The 26,816-nt window shown below is 46.6% G+C and overlaps 1 protein-coding gene across 1 annotated transcript in view; it reads right to left on the bottom strand.

Annotated features, from left to right (window-relative positions):
- Nucleotides 1-26,265, bottom strand: part of PLA2G4A (phospholipase A2 group IVA) — a 68,601-nt gene extending 42,336 nt beyond the window's left edge. The window contains exons 1-4 of the mRNA XM_066555764.1: nt 26,224-26,265; nt 10,294-10,400; nt 9,996-10,134; nt 3,682-3,763 (exon numbers count right to left, since the gene is read on the bottom strand). Of these exons, the coding sequence (XP_066411861.1) occupies nt 3,682-3,763; nt 9,996-10,028 (115 nt within the window). The 5' untranslated portion in view covers nt 10,029-10,134; nt 10,294-10,400; nt 26,224-26,265. The remainder of the gene's footprint in view (nt 1-3,681; nt 3,764-9,995; nt 10,135-10,293; nt 10,401-26,223) is intronic.
- Nucleotides 26,266-26,816: the final 551 nt, after the last annotated feature.

Genomic DNA, 26,816 nt, shown 5'->3' with positions numbered 1-26,816 from the left:
TCCAGAAGGAGAGAGATGCTATGGAAAGGAGACCCAGTTTGCAAGCATTTCTCTTCCACAATGCTGCAGTTCTGGACTCTGGAAATTTTCCTACAAGTTATTGTACTGTCATGGAAGTGAGGAAAGGCTCTAGAGTTTGGGTGGCATCTGAGTAGACTCAAAACTACACATCTACTACATAAGAACTCACTGAGCCAGAGGCAAAGTCTTTTTCAGGAGGTCCAGTCAGAGAAGTGATTTTACAAGGTCTGCAATCAGCAGCAAGCTAAGCAATTCAGATAATGAAATCCTCACCAAAGCCACGCAGATTTTCTGATTTTTCACCTTGTAATAGCTTTATGTAGCAGGTTTGGGGCAGCAGGGGCATAGAATCCTAGAATGGTTTGGGTTGAAAGGGGCTGTAAAGCTCTCCCTGCCATGGCCAGGGGCACCTTCCACTATCCCAGGTTGCTCCAAGCCCTGTCCAGCCTGGCCTTGGGCACTGCCAGGGATCCAGGGGCAGCCACAGCTTCTCTGCCCACCCTGTGCCAGGGCCTGCCCACCCTCACAGAGAGCAATTCCTTCCTAATGTATTTTGTCTTCTTTTTCATTGACCTGCGTTTCTGAATTCAGCAGGGTCTGTTGGCTGACCCCAATCCCAATGACAGCTGGTAGAGGGATGCAGCAGGAAAGAAGGAAAGGTGTGCAGGAGGTGGGTTTTCCTTTATTCCTGACTGTCCTGCTACAATTAACTGGCAATAAATTACAGTCATTTTCTCCAAGTGAGCCTGTTTGCCTGTGTGGTGAGAGGTGAGAGCTGTCCCTGTCCTCACGTGACCCTTTTGTCATGTTCTCTCCCTGTGCTGTTGACAGAGGGAGTGACAGCAGCCAGCCAAGGTCACCCAGCACCCACCTGCTGCACTTACTCAGCTCATAAACCTCCCAGCCTGCTCAGGAGCTGAGCACACCTACCAGAGCAGCAGCCTCCAAAGCAGGATTTAAACCTTTGTACAGCTACAGCTGCATCACCTGCACGCTGACAGGAGGTGTCCAGGGTGTGGGAGTCACCCACTCCCAGGGGACACTAAAACTGAAGCAAGTGACACCAATAAAGGAAGGACTTCTACAGAGGCAACAGTAAATGAGCAGACACCTGAAATAAGAAGGGACTTGAATGAACTGCTGGGAAATAAGGGCTCTGCCCTCAAACCTCTTTTGCCCCCTTCCCACCATGCTGGGTGAGGAGTTCTTACAGGAAATCTCATTTATCACTCCCACACATGGATTCATGGAATGACAAAATGGCCTGAGGATGACACAACCATTTACACTGCCCATTCATGAAGAGCTCAAGCAATCTTGGAAAACTTTCTAGAAATACTGGTTATCTGCCCAGCCTGGGCTTGAGGAGACAGAGGTGTGGATGGCCATGCCAGAGGAGTCAGTGCCTCCATGCCACCCATTGTGGGGGACACCACACACACCAGACCTGGCAGCAAGAAATCCTTAAGCACAGGTAGAGTTCAGGGCCCCCAGATGAAAAACATCACAAAAGCACTTCAGCATATTTCATAAACTTAGATTGGTTCAGATCTCTCAGAGCTGTTCCAGAATGTCTTGGAAATGCTGATATGGAAAAAGAACAGCAAAACAAACAAAACCCCTCATGTTGCCCCAGGCCTCCATCACACCACAATGTAAAATTGTTCCCAGAGCACCTCTGGTTCATAACCTGAAAAAATTAAGGGGAACTCCTCAGAAGGGTCAACAGCTTGGGAGTGTCCATGAGGGAAGTGAAATTCAGGCACCCACCCCAAAGAGGGCTCACACCTGGTCTGTCACAGCCATCTTCCTGTCCTTGAGACAAAAAACCTGATGGAAAAGTTCAGCAATTCCCTCAACAAGTTTAATTTTTGGCAAATCAAATAAAACAAACAAGCAAATAAACAAATAAATAAATAAATATAAAAATATATATGTGTGTGTATGTTGGCACAATCAACTGTGAAGGCCCTTCCCCACTCACAGCTTCAAGCACCTCCCCACAGTAATTAACACAATCATTCATTTCATCAAATAGCTGCCAGGCTCCCATGACAGGGAATAAAAATATTTTTAATTTTCCCAAAATAAAAAAAAAGAAGCAACAATCTGTTTTTTCTCATTTTGGGGGATCTGCCAGGACCCCAAGGACCAGCCCTGGGTCCTTGAAGCTCACCCAGAGATGCCTCAGCCTGGGGGTGCCTCAGGTTACTGAGCCCTGGCAGTTGTCTCAGACAAGAAGCCAAGCAGGTTTCAGTGGCCCTACAGCACCACTCTGGCAAGCTTTATCAAAATAAAATGTTCTTCCTGAGCAGCTTCTTGATTTTGATGACTTGCTAAGATAAGAGGATTTTTTTTTTCTAGAAAAAAAATACAATTATATTGAAGAATAATATTTGAAGTTGATACTATAGGACCATATTTGATCTAGTGCACAAAGTTACCATGGCTTTTTTTCCCTGCCCATGTTGCCCACACTGCCTCATGACAGACACCTGCATCCAAGACCTGTGTAAAACCTGTGTCTTTCCATTTAACTCATCATCTTACACACACAAACTCATGGGCTCCTTGTTCCACTCTTCCAGCTCCTTTCCTGAGGTCTTCTTATCTCAACACCACCATATGTATGAAATTATATATATCTGTATCCACACACCACTGCATCTTCCCTGTGTGCTCCTTCCCCTCACCTCACAGGGGATGACAGATTCCTAATTCCTCTCTTCCCCTTTGCCAGGGCTCCCCTCTCTTCCCTTGTACTTGTGGCTGTTGAACACCCCCCTCTCAAGTAACCCTCCTGCAATTTTAGCATCAACAGCAGATTTCAATTATGAAAACCCCCTGAAGCAAAGAGCAGGATGGGTGGGTCAGAGCAGCTGCTGTACTTTGACCCAAAAGTAGTTTCCAGGAGTTGGGAAACACTTGTATGTCCAATCAGCTTGATGGGAGAGCAGGAGACAGAGGTCATGCTCATCCTCCCTGCCCCAGCCTGCAAGCACTGGGAAAAGGGAGAGGTGGCCTGGCAGCAAAGCAGACAGACCTAAGGAAGGAGGAATATTATTTTTGCGGATTCAGCCAATATTTTCTCCCTCTTCCCTCCTTAAGAGAAGAGCAGAGTTGTTCTTCCTAGTGGTTTCCTGTTCAGCTGTGAAGTCCAGAGGCTCAGCAGCCTCCCAGAAAGAGGAAGAGGTGCTCTTGTCATCCATCTCCCCACCACAAGATCTGCTGGCCCATTTGGGTGGGTTTTTTTTAAATGGACTTACATTTTTTCTGCTTTCTGCACTGACTCAGCAGAGCTGAGGCTCTTTTTATCCCCCACCAAACCACAGCCCTGTGAGGTGGCAGCAATTTCCAGTTTCACTGCACTCACACAGCACTTCTGACCGAGCCAAAAAGCTAATTGTAGGTGTTGCTGGCTTGTAGGCAAATCGTTTACAGTTCACTCAGGCCTCCTGGATCAATGGGAAGAAGGAGCGGCACATCTGCTCTCTGAGTGAGAGTGAGCACTGACACGGGGACACTGCCCTGGCTTTAGACAGACAGACAGAACTCCACCAACCAGCCCACTGACAACCATTTAATGCACAAGGAGTCACCAGCTCCCCCTCCCAGCCCAGGCTCACAGAAGAAAAGCAAAATAGAAAGAGAGATACTCACGCATGTCACCAATGGCTCCTTTGGTGACATTTGTGGCTTTCCTTACTGTCACAGTGAATATGTGTGAGTACTGGTGCTCCACCTGAAAGTCAGAGAGTGAGAGGTGATTAAGATCCAGAACCAAGAAACACCCCATCTCTCAAAATAAGCTTTCATTTTGTCCAAAAACAGAGAGAGAGAGAAATCACCCAGTCAAAACAAAAGGGAAACTCATACTGGATAGAGCATCCTAAAGCTGAACTGCACCCTGGAGCTTTACCAAGAGGTACCTGCACTGGGGCTGCTGGATTTTCCTGCAGCCACACCTACTAATCTCAACCAACAACACTCCCTCTCACCACAGAACCTGCTCCGAGGCATTTAGTCAGGCAGCAACCACTGAGAACGGCAAGGGAAAAATAAAAATGGGCTATTTTACAGCTTGTCTTGGTAATTGCTTTCTCCTGCTAAAAAGAATGAGAGGAATTACTTCAAAGTCTGTATTCTGGAGCAGATAAATGCACAGTGCACACAAAAGGGGTAAGAGTGCTGTACTTTCTAGTACACATCAATATTCAGTGTGAAAGCAGCCTCAAGACAATGTAAGGAAGGTGCAAAGCAAGCTGTTAAAACAGCCACCAGCACCTTTCCTGCGCTTTCTGGAGGTTCTTGTTTCCTGCAAAGCCCAAACACACAGCAGGTGCTGCCTGCCTAGGAGCAGGTGTGTCCTCAGCAAACCAGAGAAGTAGGAAAACATGTGAAATTAAGAAACAAAAAGCAAAAGCCTTAATAAAAGAGGTCCCTAACTTGGCTGTAGTGTTGCTTTATCTACATAGCCCTGAGTTTGACCGACCCACTGAGAATAACCAGTGCAGACTGCAGGGCAGCCAATACTGCCCTTACAGGGACACAGAGATTGGAAAGAAATGTGAGGTAGTAAAGCCAGGATCAGGTCTCACAAAAATTGTATAACTTCTATCTTTTCCTAACCACCCACTGACCTTCTGAAGTACATTAAAATAAACTCAATCACTGGAACCAAAACAACCAGGGAGAAGGCCACCACCAGGAAATTTAAAATCACAGACAATACCCTTGCTATAGGACATGCTTATCCAGGCTCTGCCTGGTGCTTTCATCTGGATACTTCCTATTTTTTTTTTCCAGAAATGGTTGTTTCAGCCAAACCTCCTTATTTTGTGTCTATAGCTCACACCCAGAGACCCGAGCCAAACGACGAATAAAGAAAAAAGTTAACATCTTATAGGTTACATGGAATTTTCTCAAAAAAAAAAAAAAAAGGGAAGCCAAAACTAATCTTCAAAAGGCAGCAAAGTGCCTTGTGAGTGCTTAAGTGGCATTGAGTCAGGAGTCAATAAAAAGCACCTCCAGTGACAGCAACACAACTCCTGCAGCAGCCTGAGGTGTGCCAAGGCACAGCCCCATCCCTGTGGCAAAGACTCCAGGAGAAAACACCCACAGCCATACAGGGTTGGTGGAAAACACCCACACTGTCATACAGGTGGCCATAGATGACACCACTGCAGCCATGCCTGACCCAGACACTGAGTTTATCAGCTTCATCTGGCTGGAATCACCCCAACGCCGTGCCAGCTGCTGCAGGATCCGCCAGGACTGTCTGCCTGGCTCTGGGATTTTCCCCTGGCAGCCACGGGAGTTATCTGGATCCAAGACCAAATGAGCAGGCAAGGAGGAAACTGTGGCAAAGCCAGCTGTGGTGCACTGAAACTGTCATGGCACTGCAAGGGGTTCAGCACCCATGGGAAAAGGGGAATTCAGACTCTTCCCAACACTCCCAGTGGGATGCTGCTCACCTTGAAAGCATCAGACGCAGCACAGAGGGTTCAGCTGGGGGAACCCAGAGTTCCTAAGGAGCAACATCTATTTCACAGCCTTCCATGGGCTGACATGAAGACATCCCAGTGACTGAGTGACATCCACCACCTTCTGCACTGCAGCTTCCAAGATGGATGAACAGGAAGGAGGATGAGACTTCTCCCTGAACAAATTTCTGCCTCTGTCACAGGGCAAAAAGAAGTCCAGAGTTTTCCTCCACAGAGGGTTAAATGGGGATTTTTGTGGGTATCTGGGAAGGGCTGGGAACACAACTGTGTGAAGTCACCCCAGCTCTGTCATTTACCCTGCCTCAAGAACTTCCACAAGCTGTGACTCCCCAGAATCCATGGGCTCTCGCTGCCCCCTATTTCCAGTTTGCTGTCTGAAATTGTCCAAATCTGCTTTATTATCTCCCATTATATTATCTCCCAAGTATGTCAGATTGATGAAGTTGGTTTCACAACTGGCCTCAGTTTCTTCATACAGTCTGAAGCATTTCCTTTGTCATAATCAACCTTGTAATTAAAAGAAACAGCCCAAAGTACAAACACACCACCCTCCTCCTTTTTCTCAGCTGTCAAGAAAGAGCTTGTCCTCACTGGAGACCACAAATCAGAGATCACTGAGCATTTAACAGTGAAGAGGAGTTATAATTAAGTGACAAGGATGGGACATGGGTCTGCTGGGTTTAGTTCTCAGCTGATAGGTGAAGTTCATGTGCAATTCTGATGTCCCACAGCTCTGGCTGGAAAAGGGGGATACTACATGGTACTCTCTGACAACAAGCACTCTGTAAAGTAATTTGCTTGCATCTCCCATATGCCTAAATTCTTATGCCTACCATCAAAGCAAGGCCAAGCCACCATTTCCCAGTTTGCTCTCTTCACAGCAGCACAGATATCACCACTATTTCTATTACAAGTTCATAACAGTTTTACTAATGACTCCACAAAAATTGCTTTTTACTGACATAAGCAGCAACATCCATCATTCCAGCTGTTGTACTGCCAAGGAAATTAAGTCTGGTTTAAGACTGGGATCCTCTGAAAGGCATGTGAAAACACAGAGGGCTGGCAAAACAGAAAAGCAGTATCTTCTTTCCCCATGCCTCACCCAAAACAACACACTGAGGATTACAGTTATACACAGTTGTTAATATTTGGCCATGGTCACACACTTGGAAGAAATTTGCCACTACTGAAATAAACAATCTCCCTCTTGGTAAAAAAAATAATAAATACACAGATACACACAGGAAGCTCGTAAGTCTAGATCTCTTCTTACACCAAAATAAATGTTTTTCATGCAAATTAAATGTAAGCAGAAATTAGGGCAATTTTCCACTTAGGGTCCAGTTTCTAAGAAGATCAAAAGGCCTAAATGTCCATATTTCAGAATGAAAAATCTTTTTTTTTAGTTTTTCAGAAGGAGCTCCGATGAAGGCCCCTGAAAACACAATGAGAAATGTATTGACTCTGAATGCCTTTACAAATCCAGCCCTTGCTAGTTTAGATGACTAAGCTGCATTTTCTCAAGTGACTTATGTTCACCTTAAGCCTTGATAAAAATCTGTACAAATACATCAAGTACTTCTGAAAAACAGATAATGGTAAATAAATCACTTAAACGTTGCAACACTGAGAGGAGCAACATCCACATTCCTTTAAAAATCTAGGACAGGTTACAAATTTCAAAAGCTCACCATTAACTCCAGTGCAAGGTGTCCCTGCCCATGGCAGTGAGGTGGGATGGGCTTTAAGGTCCCATCCAATTCAACCCATTCTGGGATTCTATGGATTTAAAAAACTAAAATACGCCATCCAAAGTGACCTGCTTTACACATGTGTTTCATTTCACTTCCTCTTTCTCCATCAATGTAGAGAGGAAAAGAGAAAAACCAAAAAGTTTTCACCATGCCCTGTCTGAATACGGGTTTTCTGAGTTATGGAAACTCAGATGGACAGACAGTGTTCACTACTCAATCCACAACGTCTTCCATGACTGCACAGCCACAGTTCAGCATCTCCTGTTTTCACACCTCAGCTCTTCCTGTCTCCTTTGTTTCTCTCTCACCTTTGAGTGCTTTCCTTGCCCTCAGTAAGATTTCCCTAATTATCTGCTTCACTCTCATTTAGCTGTCCCTGCACACCAACGCCACCCCTTCCCACCAGGGGCAGGGACAGAGCCGCGGGATCTCCCGGCACACGGGCGGGTTTCGCCTGCCGCCCTTCCGGCCGTGCCCGGCCAGCCAGGGATTTGCATGGGCTCAAAATCACATTTGTCATATTCCAGAATGCTGAGTCACAGAGCACAGCTCCACCAGGACACGGGCATTCTGTGAGCCAGGCAGTCAGGCAGACTGCACAGGTATTAAATGGGTTTACTTCCTTCATGTTAAGGACACTTGAGCTAACAATGGAGCTGGACAAATGAAAATATTTGCTTGTTTACATAAGTAATTGATTTTCATGGAGTCCATGCTCTTCTTTCACAGGGTATTATAGTTAAGACAAACTTTTGTGCCCACACACAAATTTTATCTTGAAGTGCTTTTTTCCATTGCTACAATATTTATCCCCCATATCAAAGTAAATGAAGAGGCATTACACACTTTAATTCTTTGCATTTTTGGAATAGTCAGTTCTGTCTGCACCTGCAGCAGCTTTCTGAACATCTTAATTTATACCTCAGAGTCTTTCATAAAATGAGAGAAAAAAAAAGCTCAGAAAACACACAACAGCCAGCACAAGGACTTCTGGAAAATGCAGAATCCTTTTGAGTAATTTAATGCCAAATATCATTTAAATCCAGTATTTTTGCATTAATGTGAGCCTGCTGCCCATGACTGATCAAAATTGCAATAAAACTTTCCACGGGATTTCAGTTTTATTATTCAGAATTAAAAAACTTCAAAGATTTCAATTCACTTTCCAAGCAATTAAAGGATCAGCTCTTGCACAAACACTGTTGATTCTGGAATTAGCAACAGTTCAGCATTCCCAGGGAGCTGTAACTACATTTACTACACACATTTTTATTTATTATATTACATATGTAGGACAGCTCCATTTTGTTGATTACTGGTATCAAAAAGTCCTTTTATGTAAGTGATTTATTAAAATACATAACTGAGTGCCTCAGAAACCTCTCCCATAAAGATACAGATCATTCCAAGCAATCCATCCAGGAGAGGGCACTGATGCTGGGAGGAATTAAGCCAGTATTGTTTTAACACAGACATCACCCTGAGGTTTGTCCTCCCTCCCAGCAGCTCCCAGGACTGGGCAGGGAGTAAAAGCCAGTTTGACATCTGCTGGCTGCACACTGCTGTGGAGGATGTGAGTGCATGGGGCACAAACCACAGGGCTGATAAGAGATCACTTGTAGGAAGCACAGGGAGTATTTTTAGCCATGTAAAAGTAAAACACTGTGACAAGTGTGTGGCAGCTATCTCTGGGGACACCTCACTGGTGCTATCAGCCCCGTGCTGTTACGAGAAGCCCCTGATAGGAACACCCCCAGTGTGGCTCTGGATTTTGGCTTGGGCAGGAATTGCCATCCCAGTGTTTGCTTTGGAAACTCACTTCCAGCACAGCTGTGTTCAGAGGCTGCTGAGCCACTGAGGGCAGTTCTGCTCCCATTTCCTTCCTCCTTCCCTTGCTCCTACTTCTACACATCCACGGGCTGAGCCCACTTTGGGCCAGCTGCAACAGCACAGAATGGAATTTCTAACCCTTCCATGGAATCCCAGAGTGGTTTAGGTTGGGAGGGACCCTAAAGCCCGTCCAGGGGAAGGGCAGAGACACTTTCCACTAGGCCAGGTTGTTCCAAGCCCCGTCCACCTGGCTTTGGGCACTTCCAGGGATCCAGGGGCAGCCACAGCTTCTCTGAGCACCCTGTGCAGGGCCTGCCCACCCTCACAGGGAAGGATTTCTCCCTAAGAAATTTTTGTCTATTTTTGTATTGAACAGGGTTTTTGCTCATTCAGCAGGATCCACTGGCTCACTGCCATCCCAAGGGTGTGACAGCTGGGGCAAGGATGCAGCAGGATAAATGGAATAAAGCAGGAGGAAGGGAGCAGGGGCACAGTGTGCTGCTGAGTGGCACAGATCATCTCACTTAGAGTTTGCACAATATATTGTGAGGATTCTCTTTGAAGCAACATTAGTGACATACAGCAGTTTAAGATCCAAATATCCCAAAATGTCAACTTATCTCTCCACTCATACTAATGAAAAGGGAAAGAGTACAACCTCCTCCTCCTCCCCCCCCAAAAAAAAAAACCTGCACTGTAGAGAAGAAAACTAGACACACCATTTCTTCAAGGAAATAGTAACAACTGTAATGTTATGTGCTTATTTAGAGTAACTTCCAGCAGGTAAGTCATTATACAAGACAGTGTATATATCAGAGAAGATGGTGTGTATATATATATATATATATATATATGTAAATATATAAGATTCAGTGCTACTTACCACAATGTGTTGATAAGGATCTATGACAGACATTTTTGCCTTAGTTTATCCAAGGCAACTGCTAAGTATCTATTTCAATCCCACACAGGAGAGGCTTCCCTTTTTCTCAGAGCAGAGTTCAGAATGAAAGGTCCTTTAACTATTAAATAAAAGAAGAAGATATAATTAAAATTAATCTGTTCCTTCTGAACTATATTTTACAGAGCAAATCAGTTCCTACTCTTTAGAAAGATTTCCACAATTAATTTGTTTACCAAGAACTTAATTCCCCATAAGCTGTGCAGATATAGGTATTTACCTGCCTGAGCTGGAGAAATTTCTTGTGCTTGCTTATTTCCTCTACTTCAGGGTAAGAGCAGGAATCCAGTATGTTAAATTCCAGTCATGCCAGGGTTTCTAGCAGCTCTGCAGATAAACAAAAGAAGAGAGGAATTATATCTATTCTGTAACTATATTGTAGTATTTATGCTTCCACACATTTCAGTGCTAGTTATGACTGTGAGCCCGGCAGGAGCAGCAATACTGCCCTCTGTAAATCCAGGAAGGGAACTCCAGCTGGAGCTGTATGTAACCTCCTGGCCACCTTCCACTGACTGCAGATGTTCCAGAGGCTTGGAGGGGCAAACTGCAAATCAGGACTTCATGGCTCTCCCACAGGCTCTCCACAGGCCACTGCTTTCTGAGCACTCAGTGAAGATCAGGGGCCACCAGAGCACCAGAGGCCTTCAAAGTCAGAACTGTTTTTAACCATCCAAGTACCCGAGGTTACTCTTGTCTGCATCTTTAAAAAACCCGGGGAACTGCTGGATGGGATCAGTTCTCACATCCAGCTGGACCATCATCGACCTGATCAATCAGCAGAAATTTCAAAGTGAAAAGAAGTGAAGCACCATTTGGGGTTTGGTCTCAAAGCAATGATTCCTAATGCTCAATTCTGAAACAGCAGGATAAGCCCTAAGCAATTGTATATATCACTCCCAAACCTTTGCTCTTGAGCAACTACATGAAGACATAACAATAAAAATTTAATTTTGTTATGATCACTAGAACATTACAATGTCCGTTCTTCAATCACTGAATCATTAAGACTGGATAAACCCTCCAAGATCATCAAGTCCAACCATTAATCCAGCACTGCCAGGTCCATCACTAAATCATGTCCCAAAACACCATATCTCACACATTTTCTGAATGCTTCCAGAGACAGCAATTCCATCACTTCCCTGGTCATGCCTGACCACCCTTTCCTGTCAGCCCTAACGATAGTTTGAGGCTAGGAATCACCCTGGGTTTATTTATTCATTTTTGTCTGAGGAAGTGTGAATAAGAAAGACTTCAGCATTGGAGAATCATGGTAAATATGCCCAGCTATATCATTTCTGGAGGAACTGCTGACATCTTGGAAGGCAATCCAGGAAAGGGAACAGCAGGAGCTACCCAATCACCGTAACGGAGAGGAAATTTGTAAAACCAGAAAATACTCATTTCCCCTAAGTGCACAGCCAACTACCACACTCACTTTAAGAGGATACACAAAACCAAGCCAAGGATACTGCTCTGCCTGGGGAAATAAGAGAACAGGTTAGACCCAGGACAAAAAGCCTGGTTCGAGTTAACGTGCTGCATCCTAAAGGCAGAGTTCCAGTTCCCCAGATGATCCCTCAACTGGTTCAGACATGAGATCATGCTCTCTCCCCCTACAACCCCCCGCCTCATTTGTTTCGACATCTGCAGGAAGCGCGTTGGTGATGCTGCAGACAACAAAACAGCTTCTTTGGCTACAGGGCCAGCAGAGTCCCCAGGCGCCATCTGCCCTCCATGGATGAGGCAAGGATCCTGCAGATGGACAAAAACACAACCACGTCATCAACAACTGCATCCCAACACCCGCGCAGGGCCACGGGCAGGGCTCTCAGCAGGGCCAGGGAGCAAGGAGACCTCGTACACAAAGCCTGGGATCTCGGGGTCCCACAGGGCTCTGAGCACCAGCACTGCACATCCAGCCCTGCCCGTGCCATGGTACTCCAAATGGCAGCTCCTGGCTGGCTGTGTTAATCACAGTCCCTCAGGATGTGACAAACACAGGCAGGTACCCGAGCACAGGCATCAGTGCCATTTCAGGTGCCCAGGGCTGGCAGAGGGACAGCTATCCATGCTCTTCCCAGAGCCCATGTCAAGAGAAAGCAGATGTTTAAGTGACTTGAATACTTAATCCCTTACAGTTGATTTAATTCAGATCAGGTAATTACACCACACCCTCTGGAAGCTCGCACTGCATTACCCATGGAGTTTGGGTAAAGCAAATTAAGAGATTTCTAGATCTAGAAATCTCAGTGTGGCAGAGGAGCCAAATACAGAACAACCAGGAAATCCTGATCCTCATCAAGAGCCATGAAGAAAGTCTTGAAGAATGTTTACTGCAAACATCTGCAGCAAATAGAGCTGTAATCCCAAAATTATCTTGCTTAACACTTTCCCCTACATGCTGTCCATCCCACACTGCCTAATGGGGAAAAACTTCACGGAATCACAGAATGTCCTGAGTGGGAAGGAACCCCCAAGGATCATCAAGTCTGATTCCTGGCCCTGCACAGACATCTCAGCAATCCCTGGGAGCATTATCCAAACTCTCCTGGAGCTCTGGCAGCCTTGGGGCTGTGCCCATTCCCTGGGGAGCCTGGGCAGTGCCCAGCACCCTCTGGGGGAAGAGCCTTTCCTGATATCCAGGAAAACCTTCCTCTGGCCCAGCTCCAGCCCTTCCCTGGGTCCTGTCCCTGGTCACAGGGAGCAGAGATCAGAGGAGCTGCAGCCCCCGGTGAGCTCTGCCCTCAGCCTCCTCCCCAAGCTGACCATAACAAATTCAGGGCTGTATCACAAGCACACACAAAGTCCTGCACTTGAGCTGGAGTTGGTGAGCCCCACCCTTGGCAGATGCAGGGGAAGCAGTGCCTCTGAACACATCTTCAAGGACACTGTGACATTACCAACACAGGTTGTTTTGTTTTCCTGATACCTGGTGGTGTCACACCACCTGTGACTGTGCTGTTCCTGGGGCTGACAGCATTCCTTCCTAAAGGAAGAGCACCTCAAGGCAGCACCACCAACATTAACATTTAACTGTATATTATAGGAAATCAAAGAAGAGATTAAGTTAACTGGAGAACAGAGGGTTGTATGGAGACCTTCCAGCAGCCTTTTAGGATGTGAAGGGGCCTACAAGGAAGCCAAAGGGGGCCTCTGCATCAGGAATTGTGACACAACAAGGGAGAATGGCTTCAAACGGACTGAGGGGAAATTTAGATTCAACATACAGAAGATTTTCTTCCCTCTAAGGGTGGGCAGGCCCTGGCACAGGGTGCCCACAAAACTGTGGCTGCCCCTGGATCCCTGGAAGTGTCCAAGGCCAGGTTGGACAGGGCTTGGAGGAACCTGGGAAAGTATCCCTGCCCATGGCAGGGGGTGGCACTGGATGGGCATTAAGGTCCCCTCTAACCCAAATCATTCCATGACCCTCTGATTCTCACTGTTTCATTGGTCAATGTCCAAGTTTACAAATTACACAGCAAACAGGCCACAGTTTAGCCTGGCCCTGTCATGGAGAGGCAGCCTTTCCCTTTCTCCCAGTGCCATAAATCCCAGCCTTGTCATGGACAGGCAGCCTTTCCCTAAGTGCCTAAATCTCACTTTCACCCAAAAGTGCACTCTACCTCTGCCAGGACAAGGGTGTTTCATCGCTAGGCACATTTTCAGACAACATCAGTACCAAGCTATCAGTGGATAACTGGATCACTCCTTGAGTCAATAGTCTTCTGTGATCTCAGCTCATACTCACTTGAGGTGACAGACTGAAATGGAGAAGGGATTATTCTCTTGGAAGACCAACTTTAACACAGTTACAAAAAGAAGCTACACACACACACACACACACACACACACACACATACACAGAGATTATTACTGGAACATTTTCATTCTCAGTACATTCCTACAGATAATTCATTTGTACAGCATATGTCAAAAGATAAGAATAATGAGATTTTTCCCATGCTGAGCACAAGCTTACTCTGGAGTTAGTCTCACCAAGTGGAAAAACCCTAAAAATGAGTAAACACAGCATAATATAAATATCATTGCCAGAATACGTCTTCATAAGTGTAAGAAAAATCATTAGAGGGAGGTTGTTTATATCAAGCTGTCCAATTCTTCTTAAAAACTCAAAGACAGGAACAACTTTAAATATAATAAGTGTGACTCACCAGCAAAGTCATTAACTTTCAATCTATCAGGAGAAGACTAAGGGGTAGAGAATAAGCTAAGTAATGACTCAGACTTTTTGTATGAATGTCACCCTCCATTTCTATCAAATCAGATTACAGCATTTTATTTGGTTAGATTGATCCTGTGATTGTATAACAGAAATAACAAATACTCTGTTTCTACATGACTTTGTCTAGCATCCTGGAAAATCACTGTAATATTATTTCTTAATTTAGGGCTTCCCACACAAGGAGGAAGGATTACCTCTGCTCCATGTAGAGCTCCCATCACTCCACTTCCACCACAAATGGAAAAGCAGATGCTCTCCTGACGTGCCAAGTAGACCAATGGGCCAAGGCCAAAGGGATGAGGGTCAACAAGGACAAGTGCTGGGTCCTGGCCTTGGGTCACCCCAACCCCCTGCAGCTCCAGCTGAGGGGAAGAGTGGCTGGGAAGCTGGAAGAGGCTCTGGGGGTGTTGGGGACAGAACTTAAAATGAGCCCAGGTGTGCCCTAGTGGAGCAGGGGCCAATGGCCCCTGGGCTGTGCCAGCCCTGGTGTGGGCACAGGCCCAGGGCAGTGGCTGTGCCCTGTGCTGGCACTGCTGAGGGACCTCGAGTGCTGTGTCCAGGTCTGGCCCTCATGGCCAGAGAGACCTTGAGGGGCTGGAGCGTGTCCAGGGAAGGGAACGGGGCTGGGGAAGGGGCTGGAGCACCAGGAGGGGCTGAGGGAGCTGGGAAAGGGGCTCAGCCTGGAGCAAAGGAGGCTCAGGGGGGCCCTTGTGGCTCTGCACAGCTCCTGGCAGGAGGAGACAGCCAGGGGGTCGGGCTCTGCTCCCAGGAACAGGGACAGGAGGAGAGGAAACGGCCTCAGACTGTGAGGTTGGATGTCAGGAGGAACTTCTTCATGGAAAAGGTTATGAGACATTGGAATGGACTGCCCATAGTGGAGTCCCCATCCCTGGAGGTGTCCAAGAAAGTCCTCTGGGCTGGTGACAAGGTGGGGATCAGTCACAGGCCTTTCCCAACCCCAGTGATTCTGTAGTTCTGTGACTGCTTTCCCCATGCTAAGGAAGTATGGGTGGGAGGAAGGATTCTGAGCAGAAGGGCAAAAAGTTCAACCTTTGTGCCACATTTTTGGAGGACACTGTGAGGTGAAGCTTGTCAAGGAAGTTGACACAGCAGAGCTAGACAGGAGATTTTAAGATCTGACTTCCTGCTGTAGGGGACGTAATAGATGAAAAGATAGTGAATCTTTTTTTAAAGATGACTTGTCGGCCTGTAAGCAATTACTGAAAATACAGGTGACACAGCAACAGTGGAAGGAGGGCTGTAAACACTCTAGCAGGGCTGAAACTCTGGAAAAGTCCCAACAATGACCACCAGTGTAAAGTTTCTTCTTTTCTAGTGCTGAAGGCTACTTTAGAGGCCAAAAGTGAGGAAAACAGAAGCTGCAAAATTACCAGGCCACAGATACGCTCCATGATACACGATGCAAAGCTTGGTGAGTCAAGGGCATCAGACAAGGTCCTTTAATAAACTTGAATTAGGCTGGATTCAAAACATCCTCCCTGTCTTATAACCTGCAAGGAATGGCCTCCCCAACAGGAATGGTCAAGAGGCTGGAAGCATCTCTGCCTGAATCCCCACACCTGTGTCACGTTGGCCATGGAAGTTCCCTGGACTGAAAACCACGCCAAGTGCTGTAGTTTCCCCATAGACAGCATCTGCAAGTCTGAGGAAGAGGCAACTGATTCAGGGCACCATGGTTTATATTACAATTATCCTGCTTGCGCAAAGGGGACTTAACAAGAACCACTCGCTGCAAGAGCCTTGAGGTTATGAGAAAAACCCATGTCCTCATAGGTGAACTCGCTGTATGGCAAACTCACAGAAGGATGTCCAAGTGAACTGAGTAAATTCCAAGTAAGGAGTTCATTTATTCAAGGAATGAAAGAGCTCCTTGAGTTAAAACCTTTAAATAACTCTTCTTCAACATCGTATTTTACTTCAACTGAAATTGCACTGGAAATAAAAAAAAGCCTTGAGAAAGAACAACAAACTCAGCTGAGAGATACCAAGAATACTCTTTAAAAATGGCAACAACCACTATCCTTTGCTACAGAAATCAAAGCCACAAGGCAGAGTCTCAAAACTGGTCAAAAAACCTCAGGCAGCTGACCAGTAATCCCCACTGCGTGGGTCAGGCTTATGTGGGAAGCAGCTCACTTGTTTTCCAGCAAGAAAGCCAAGAAACAAAGAGGAACATGAAAAATCTGACAGAAGTTCCATGAAAAACAATTATTAGGACATAGACCTAAACCAATCAGAATGCACTACTCAAACCCACCTCTGCAAGGTAATTTACTATGAGCACAGTGCAATTAGGGAAAGCAGGTGGGAAAATGCCCAACATTTCTATAAAGTAGGAATTTGGGACCTAGTTATTCCACAAATAAACTTTTCATCATATAAACCTGGAATGATGTGGGTTGGAAGGAACCTTAAAGTCTATCCAGTGCCACCCCTTGCCACAGGCAGGGACACCTCCCACTATCCCAGGTTATTCCAAGCCCTGTCCAGCCCGACCTTGGACACTTCCAGGAATGTTTGACAGTTATTTTTTAAGGGTATTTTCACTTTTGGAAGCCCAGCTTAAGGCTCACTTTTGAATTTCAAGATATTGGGTGCCCCAAGTACCCAGAGCCAGGCTCTCTGAAATGGAAAAACTCACTGCCAGTGGCAGCTTCCAAAGTCTTGCCAGGAATGCAAACACTTATGCAAGAACTCTTAAAACTAAAGATAGACATCTCAACTGCAACACCTGACTGGGCAGAGCTTTTTGTTGACTATATTCCTTTAAAGCTCATGTGAAGGGGGGAAAGGAAGGGAAAAAACCTCCCTGCCTTTCTTTCTTACCTGGAGCATTGGCAAAACTTTCCACTTGCTCTGATGCACTGTGATCAAGAGCTGCTGCCTGCCAAAACCTCAGGATCCCCCTTCCAGAAGCCTCACTGGTACCATGGCAAGAACTGCTGCTGCATGATTTAAAGCTCCAGAATCAGCCTCCAAAAACCTCATTCCAAACCCATCCCCGTTCCTTGGGGACAACACCGAGCTCAGCCAACTTCTAAATATTTCTGAGCCAATGCCTTTTAAAGATTCTATTAAAATCATGAGGGTCTGGTTCTTGCATATCCATGCCTTCATTCCCCTTCTTTTACTTTCCTGCTGTAAAGCAGGAATAGTTTAAAAACAGAAAGGGAAAACATTAGAATAAGCTTTTATTTAAGTATTTATGGGGTTTTGTGGGAGAATCCAATATGCAATGGTGCCTGATGCACTCAGGCTTCAATTGAGGCAGCTGACAGTCCTTCACTACAGTTATGCAGTGGTTTCACACAAAACCCCCCAAAAACAGCTAAAAATGGAACAAGCTGGTAAAATTTAACAGCTAGCTTCTGGCCAGTAATGCACGTAAAACAAATTTAGCTGACCGTAAGGTCAATATTTCCTTTCAATATCTTTTTCAGTCTTTTTCAGTTCAGTTGGTATCAGTTTTGGGGATTTCCTGGCATTTTGGCACAGGCTGTAGCCCCAGCCAAGCTGCTGGCACTGCCAGGCTGGAGGAAGGGCTGCACTCACAAGGTTTGTTTTGTCATCTCCCACTCGTCATGTCTGCACAACGTGACTCAACTTTCTGGTTTTGGGCTCCTCACTCCAAACACGAGCTCTGGTCACCATGTGCAGCCAAGGGGACAATTGTGCAGCACTTCCTTTGGTCTCTATGGTCACAGCACTTAAAGCATGACAAAATTGGAGTGACTCAAGGAAATCTGTCTGGACTTTCTAGTAAAAGTAGTGATGAACAAACTTCTGACGCTGACATTTTTCAACCTCTTTAAATGCTGAGAGTAAAATTTATATGGAAATATTTCATGGCTATTGACAAGCTGGAGTCTGAGTAAGTAACACAAATATATGTTTTACACACAGACACAAAGACAAACATAGACATGCCCAACACATATATTACATTTTTGAGAGGAGAAATTAAGTACTTCCATAACAGTGATCTTTGTCTTGTATCCAACCCTTGGCTGCTGAGCAAAGCCAGATCTGGAGCAAGCTCCACCTGGCTCCACACAGCCAAGCCTCTGGCCAAGCAGACCTTCAGCCCTGGATCTGAGCTGTTAGACAGAATCCCAGACTGGTCTGGGTTGGAATGGGCCTTAAAGACCATCTCATTCCACCCACAGGGATGCCACTCACTATTCCTGGTTGCTCCAAGCTCCATCCATGCTGGTCTTGGGTATCTCCAGGGATGGGGCAGCCCCAACGCTCAGGAGCAAGCAGCTCCTGAGCTGCCAGCTTGTGTTTGAAGGCAACCTCACCTTGGCAAAGTGTTTGCCCAGGGGTTTGATTTTCTGCACCAGGCTTGGCTGGGCTCTCCTCCACCCTCCTGTCCTGCTGGAGAGGGCAAGCAGTGGCACCTTCCTGCTCGGAGACCACACTGGGAGCGGCGCCTCCTGCCCCTGCCCAGCTCCTTCCTCTTCCTGTGCCTTGGGCTCACAACTTCCCCAAGTTCTCTGGTCCCTGGGCAGCTCTGCCAGCCCTGCCCTGCCAACCAGTCCCTGCTCCTGCTTTGTTCCAAGGGCTTCAGTTTCCTGCCCCACCATTCCAGATGGATTCAGAGTGCCAACAGGGAGAACACCGAGCTGTGGCACGAGTACAGTGCCACGCCTGCTGATTTAGAAGGAAAGCTTTGAGTCAGGTGCCACTTCATTTTTAGGTAACTATCTAACTCTTATCCATCCACACACACACACACACACACAGCCAAGCCCTGAGAGGATGAAGGACTGAAGCCACTACAAACAAATTCCCAACTAAGGCTTTGGAGATGGATCAAGACTGAAAAGATTATCTTTATACAATTCTTGGAAAATTTTCTCTATAATATACACACAAAAAAAAAATTCTCTTTACTGTAATGTGATTCCAGCAGTACCAGGAGGTTAATTTCATCAGTGGTTACACAAAACAGAAAAAACCCACAGAAGTAAAAAACCCATAAAAACACAGCAACTTAAACGTGGATTTCAGGAGTGTGATACAATAACTCTCAATCACTAAGGAGCCACAATGACTTCAAAAGTAAAAGGACAGCAATCAAAGGAGGAAGAAACCCCAAATTTACATATCCCCTTGTTAAAAGAGCTTTGCAAAATCTGGGACACAAGGGGGACTTTCATGCTCCTCTCTGAGGCACAGGGGATTAGTTTAGGAAACTTAAATGAACTATGACTACTCTCTTACCAAACTACCTAAGCTTCTAATTTAACTATTTCTTAAGACACCGAGGGCTTACTCCCTCCCTTGCCAACTCAAACTCTCTCTCAGCATATGAAACACCCATGGATGTGTTGGCTCTGTGGTGAAAGGGAAATGACTGACGCGTTACAGGGCAGAGAGTTCAGAGTGCAGGTGTTTAACCACTTTTCAAGAAACTTTCTCTAAATAAAATGTCCATTTGTCAAAGCACAAAGTTGTCAGAAGACAACTACATCAGTTTAAATAAAACTCTTTGGGGGTGAAATTAACCCCAAAACCAGCACTTAAATGAAAACAGCTACTAAGTGGCCAGGAAAGGCCCCTCAGCTCGGGGAGAGACCTTGCCCTGCCCACACCATTCCTTTCAGATAGGGATTTTCATTCAGATTTGACTTAATGCCTTGGAAGAAGCTATTTAATTTCACAGAACCACAGAAGGTTTGAAGTGACCTTAAAGCCCATCCAGTGCCACCCTGTGCCACGGGAAGGGACACCTTCACTAGCCCAGGTTGCTCCAAGTTCCATCTCGCCTGATCTTGGAACTTCCAGGGATCCAGGGGCAGCCACAGCTGCTCTGGGCACCCTGTGCCAGGGCCTGCCCACCCTCACAGGGAAGGATTTCTTCCTAATATCCAATATAATTTTCTCTACTTCAAAAACACCCTTATAAAAATTTTACGTGTGTTCTCCAGGCCACAGGGGAATTGAAGAGCTCATTGAATAGCACTGAGCCAATGAATTTGGGATTCTTGGAAAAAGGAATTTAAGTATAAAAAGCAAAATAACACTTGGAAGCATGTCCCAGCTGAATGCAATCACTCACCAAGAAAGCCTGTGTGGACATGTGCTATTCCAAGTGGAAAATGCCAGAGAAATGCAAGATGTTGGCAGGCTTTGCCATTAGCAAAGAGCTGGCTCTCGTTACCATCAGGACAGGCTTCACAGCAGCTCCCTAAGGGAACCTCACAGTGCCTGGGAAAAGCAGGGACTCTGAGAGTATCATCACTGAAACAAACACACACCCATAACAACACTCTGGATTTAGGGAAAGCCAGGACCTGCTTCCCAGCACCCTCCTCTCGGATGCTGTACAAGCTCTGTTCCCATTTTTGTTAAGTTTTTCACCAGCACTGTCCTTAAGTCACCACAAAAGCTGTAGGGCTTTGGTTACACAGGGAAAACTACTTTTTCTTCACAATACAACAGTCCAAAACCACCAGGTTTGTGAAAATTACAGAGTCCTGCCTTTATCAGGAGATAAAGGGGTGTTACACTCAGTGCTGTGGTTAGAAACTCATTATCCATTCTGCTTGGATTTAGGAGGAAAAGGATTCAAACAGAACAGCACCACATGAATAGTTAGTTCTGTATTTTATAGAAACTGTCTAGGACAAGAGATGGCCACTATTGCAATGCTCACTTCAACACACACCCAGATTGATTATAAATTAAAGAACAGATGTGCCTCAAAAGTCTTTCAAAATTCTCCATTATAGGCTAGTTTTGAAAATACAGAACACAACAGGATCAACCATAACATTTCCATTTACTCACATTCCACAACCACCTTCTCCCCAAAACGTAGTTTTACGTTGCTCCTCCCAGTACTGCCAGACCAGGCAGCAGCTGCTGGCTTTGCATAGAGCTCCAGTTTTGCATGTGAGGTCCAAAGGCACAGTTTTTGGGATGGAGCATGCAAAGTGCTGGTGCATGCCACAGCCAGAGCTGCTCCCTGATCAGTGCAATCACCCACAGGTGCTGTTTGCTTTCCCCTAAGATGGGACAGAATGAAACCTCTGCTTGGAGGAATTTGTTTTTAACATCCATTTGACAGTGCAGTAAGTTAAATGCATGAGAAACACAGTTTTAGTTATTAAATCCTACTTATAATCTCTACCCTTGAGAACCAGACATGGTAGAGGGGCAAGGAAGCACCACCAAATCAAAAGTAACATCACAAAGAACATGTAAGGCTAAATCTTTCTATTTCGTGGTCTGGCCAAGGCCATGGAGCAGATGGGATGAGACAGCCTGGACATGTGCATCCAATTCTTACTCCACCTATCCCAACATTCCACTTATCAGTCCTGTCCTTCATGCATGTTTAATAAAATGCAATCCCTTGGGGGCTGGGACTGCCCCTTACTGGAGGCTGGGACTGCCCCTTACTGGAAGAAATACACATTTGTACAGATCTTATTATAAGATCTCAGTGTGTGCATAAATAAGGACCTTTATAATCCCAGTAAATAGAAAAGGATAATTTATTATAGAAGTGCACATTCCTACCCACCTTGGCAAAGGATATGAGCACTGATAATACTAATAGGAAAAGAAATTAGAGCCTTACTGATTTATGCTGAAATCATTCTAAGGAAAATACCAGATGAATATCAAAAATGAGTCAGTTCAACAGCTTTACTATCAGATAACCACAAAAAAACACAGATGTGACTGATACATCTCAAATAGTTCAGAACTTGTGTATGTGGAAGCTTTTGACCATTTGTTTTGTGTCTCCTTCCAAAAGTTGCATATTTAGGGAAGCTGGAAAGATAACAATTTTTGTTTGCAGGCTTAGCTGTATTTTTAAATACTTTCAGCATTCTAAGCTGAAGTAATGCTGTTAGCAGGAGAAAAAGCATCTCTGTATCTTTCTCTCCAAGCCACCAGTGCTACCACTCATCTGGAAGGAGATTAAACATCACAATTGAAGAGGGCTTGCCAGCAGAGCTGTGCAGCCTGGACAGCAGCCCACCACAGACACCTCTCAGCCAGCTCCAACACCAACCCCAGAGACTGTGCCCCCCCCTCGCACAGAGCAAAGGGAACTCCCAGAGCATCACTCTGTGCTCTGAGGGATATCTGTTTGGAATCACATGGATTTTATCATGGAAGCACCTGCTTTTCCTCCAGGGATCACTTAAAGAGTCTGGGACACTCCCACGCTGACTCCCACTCTGGCTGTTTGTCAGTCCAGATCCCAAAAACATCCTCCCCTACATGTGCTGAGAGTCCTGCAATTACCAGCATGCAGCAGAAGCATAGGCTGAGATGGAAGTGTCATCCCCACAGCCCACTCTCTGGGAAAGGAAAACACCTGGGAGAAAAGCTCCAGTGTCTGTGTCCCCTGGCACTGCTGCCAGCTGAGACAGGACCAGCACAGGTGAGGAAGCACCACAGCTGGCAGCCCAAAATGAACCCGTGAGAAAATGAGTCAAATCTGTACATCTGTCAATTCATGGGTGGTATTTTCCCCTCATCAACACTGTTGGCTTATTCTGTACAGAAGCTGTGTCATTCTATGTAATACTACAGAATCCCAGAGTGATTTGGGTTGGAAGGGACCTCAAAGCCCATTCAGTTCCACACCTGACGTGACCAGGGACACCTTGCACCAGCCCAGGCTGCTCCAAGCCCATCCAACCTGGCCTTGGACACCTCCACAATGTGTTCAAACTGGAAAATTAATTGATATTTCTAAAAAAAGACCATGAATTCTCACTTGCAGTATTGCCACAATATTTTTCACTTTAAAAAATCAAAGTTTAAATGTTCACCAGATCCTTTTGTTTTCCCCATAATCTATTAAAAAAAATGGAAGCTTTTGGTGCTTAGTTTGGTCCTGCTTTGGGGACCACTTTCCCCTGTCCTAGAGCCCACCTCCCATCCCTGCCTCATGGGCTGAGTAACTCTGCTCCAGACGTTGACACACAGGCTACTGGAAACTGGTACAGTCAGGAAATTTGGGTCATCTCTCTGAGGTAAACAGTAAATGAAAATCCTCAGGAAAGTCTGAATACCAAGGTGATGAGGGGCTTCTTTTTTTCTTATTTTTTAAAAAGGAAGAATTCTTTTGAAAGTATTCTGTTACTACATCACGTTATTATAACCTAGGGCAGTGATGAGGTCATTTCCATTACCAAAGCAGGTTCTGGGATTTGTTTTTCAGACTACTGAGAAAAAGACACAGTTATATCAGTGCCACAGCAAACCCAGACAAGAGTTCATCACCTCACAGCAAGATCCTGCTGCCCCTGCCCATCAAATCAAAGACAAATTCTTCCACAAATTATGTGGAGCTTCTGTTTGGAAAGAGACAAATGAAATAAAACCAGACCAGAGGCAAACTCAGTTTAAAAGTGTGTCCCATGAGTGGCCCCCAGGCTTTAACTGGAAGCTGAATCCTTAGCTGAACCAGAGCTGTAGGGAAGGACCTGCTTTTATAGTTTAAATCATGTCCAGACTGTAAGGCACCAATATTTTTGACACCTACTTGCCCATCAGTGTGAACTAAACAATTAGTTAAGAATTCAGTTTTGCTCCCTCGAGGCCACTCCCCTTCCTCAGATGCAGGGGATATGTGCCCTGAAGGATAGGGAAACTGCTCCACAGCAGTGTTATGTGTCAGGTAAAAAATAAATGGGAGTGTATTCTCTCAACTCCACATTCACCACAGGCCATACCATACTCTGAGCTTTTACCTCTTGAGCTAGAAATTTTCCATGGACAACAAAGTATTTTCTCATATTTTGTAGTCAGTTTTAATATACTTGAACTTCTGGGTACAAGGGAGACACCTCCTTCTCTGGATGCTACTTGTTGCTCTCCCTGGTATTTTCTATCCCAAGCCATTCAATTAACTTCATGTGATTTGAATTCACAGTTCCCAAATCTCCAGTTCTACTGCCAAGGCTGTCCTGTTCCAACCTACATGGAAGTCACCAAGGTTGCCACATCCCTGGATATTGCACATCAATTCAAACACCCCAGCAGAGCCATTCCCATTACTCCTGCAGCAATGTGCACCCAGAAGGTCATTTCTGCATTGCACTGGGTTCAGCCCTTGGCATTGTCAGAGGAATTGAGGTTATTCAAAGTCAGTGAAGTTTGCTCAATGGCTTTGCAGGAATACTTTTGAGGGAAATACTCAATGCTTACCCCATGCTCGTGATTTTTCCCCTTTGTAGGATGAAAATTCATGAACTGAAGGGAAAAACTAGGGAAAAACCAGAAATACTTCCAATTCTAGCTGGTTTAGGCCAACTAGGCAGAAGTAACCTATTCAAAGTGCTGTGAAAATTATAATCATGATAACAATGTTCAATGGAACATATTCAAGTTAAATATGCAACCCTAGTGATGCACCAGCATTGGAGAACTTTTTTTCCTTTTTTTTTGGCTTTTTTTCTAATTTTTTTAAGAAAAACAAGTCATAAACAGCACTTGGTGCTAAGAGTCAAACTGGTGTTTTTCCAGTGCAGACTGGCCATGCAGGAGAGATTAATTTATGTGATTCAAGCATAAATCAATATTTGCATTTCTCTTTTGTTATGGATCCCTGCCATAGGGGAACACAAGAGTGCAGAGAGGTGGACAACGGCCAACGTGAAGGTTTGGAGAGACAACAGTGCTAGAAGAGCATTTATCTCTACACCATATATTGAAAACCTCTCACTAATGAGAAGAAAATAAAATAAGCACATCAGTTTTAGATTCATGTTTTCTGTCTGGAATCCTCAGCAGGCTGAACAACTCTCGGTAACCACAAAGCAGCTGATCCCCTGCATCAACAGCTTCACGTGCATCTCGCCCTAGTGAGGTGCAGAACAGCATCTGTTCTGCCAGGAACAGTTCTGCCAGGAACATCCACTGCAGTTACAGGTCCTACCCACATCACTGCTCCTCCCTTGGGGCTGGAGCTGGAACTCGGAGTCTGCATCCCGTCATCCACATGGGAAATTCCACACTCAGCAGTTCGGGCTGCCGAAGGGATTGTCCCCAAAATGAAGGCACAAGGTCAAGCTCTGGGGAGGGGTCAGCCAGCCCCAGCAGCTCCAGCTCCCCAGGGAAGGGGACAGAGCCCATGCAAAGGCCGGAGCTGCTGGGGGAGCACAGAACGGGTCCCACCGCTGGGGCAGCAGCGCTGCACAGGTGCAGCAGGGCTGGGCAGGACAAATCACCCCGCACCTGTGAGTACGGGAGTCCCAAAAAGGCACCGGGAACCCCATGGAACCGGGCTTGGAGCAGCCTGGGATAGTGCAAGGTGTCTCTACGCAGGGCACTGGGTGGGACTGGATGGGCTTTAGGGTCTTTTCCAACCCAAACCATTCCGTGACTTTGGTCCGTGACCACACCGATTAAGTGAACAGAAACCTGCACGAGGCCGTGAGCAGCAACTCTTACAGGCATTTCTCTCACATCAGACCCAAGAGAAAAGCTGCTCTCGCAGGCATTTTGCGAAATGTTCCCTCTGCAGCCGCCCTGCCGCACTTCCCCACAGCTCGCACGGCCGAGTGCTTCACTGCCTGCCCGTGCCCGTGCCAGAGGCGGGTACAGGGGCCGGGCACGCACCCCCGCCCCGGCCGGGGATGGAGCTGCGGACCCGTGCAGAGACCCCGCGGTCCCGCTCCCACCCCGCTCCCCCGCGCCTCTCGGAGCCCCCTCCGCGGAACAGAGCGGAGCGGGCCGGGCGCGGCCGGGGCTGTCCGCGCAGGGACTGCTCCCCGCGGGGGCTCCGCCAGCCCCGTCCCGTCCCGCCGCGGGGGCGGCTCCGCTCCGACCCCGTTCCCGGCACCGCTCCTGCCCGCCCTGCGACCCCTGCAGCCGCGGTGAGCCCCGCTCCCACCCCGCGCTTACGGCTGCCGGGCTCCGCCGGGCGCGTCCCGCTCCGCTCCCGCTCCCGCCGCGGGCGACTCCGCGCTCCGGGCGGGGAGGGGCCCGCGCCGCCACCGCCTCTTAAGGAGGATCCAGGCGGCGGCCGGGGCCGTGGGGACAGAGCTGAGAGGGGGATAGGGGCTATGCGGGGACAAGGGGGGAGCGGGGACAGCGGCTGCGAGAGGGGACAGCGGCGGGGCTGCGGCGGCTCCGTCACTCCGGGCGCTGCGGTGACCGGGCCGAGCGGACGGAGGAGCCCCGGCGCTGCCGTGGGGAGCGCTTGGCCGGAGCCGGAGGAGCGACTGATGTGGCAGAAAATGGTAATCAAATAAATGGGATGTGCATTAAAATATCCCTTGCGTTAAAATGCCCTTGCTGTCGCGGCGGCGGTGGATGTTACTGTGGGAATGTGCCTCTCTCAAGGTGTTTGATTCAGCAGATGTGACCACACAACACGTCCGTGCTCTTCAAGTACCTCGTGAACGTTTGCACGTGCAACACTTTCACTTACAGACTCTTGGTTTTGAAAGGATGGGTGTTGAAACTGCGGTGACTGTGCCCTGTGAACCTCGGCC

The sequence above is a fragment of the Molothrus aeneus genome, chromosome 9 (genome assembly GCF_037042795.1).
Source record: "Molothrus aeneus isolate 106 chromosome 9, BPBGC_Maene_1.0, whole genome shotgun sequence".
Lineage (NCBI taxonomy): Eukaryota > Metazoa > Chordata > Aves > Passeriformes > Icteridae > Molothrus > Molothrus aeneus.
This window is presented reverse-complemented; position numbering and strand designations above follow the sequence as displayed.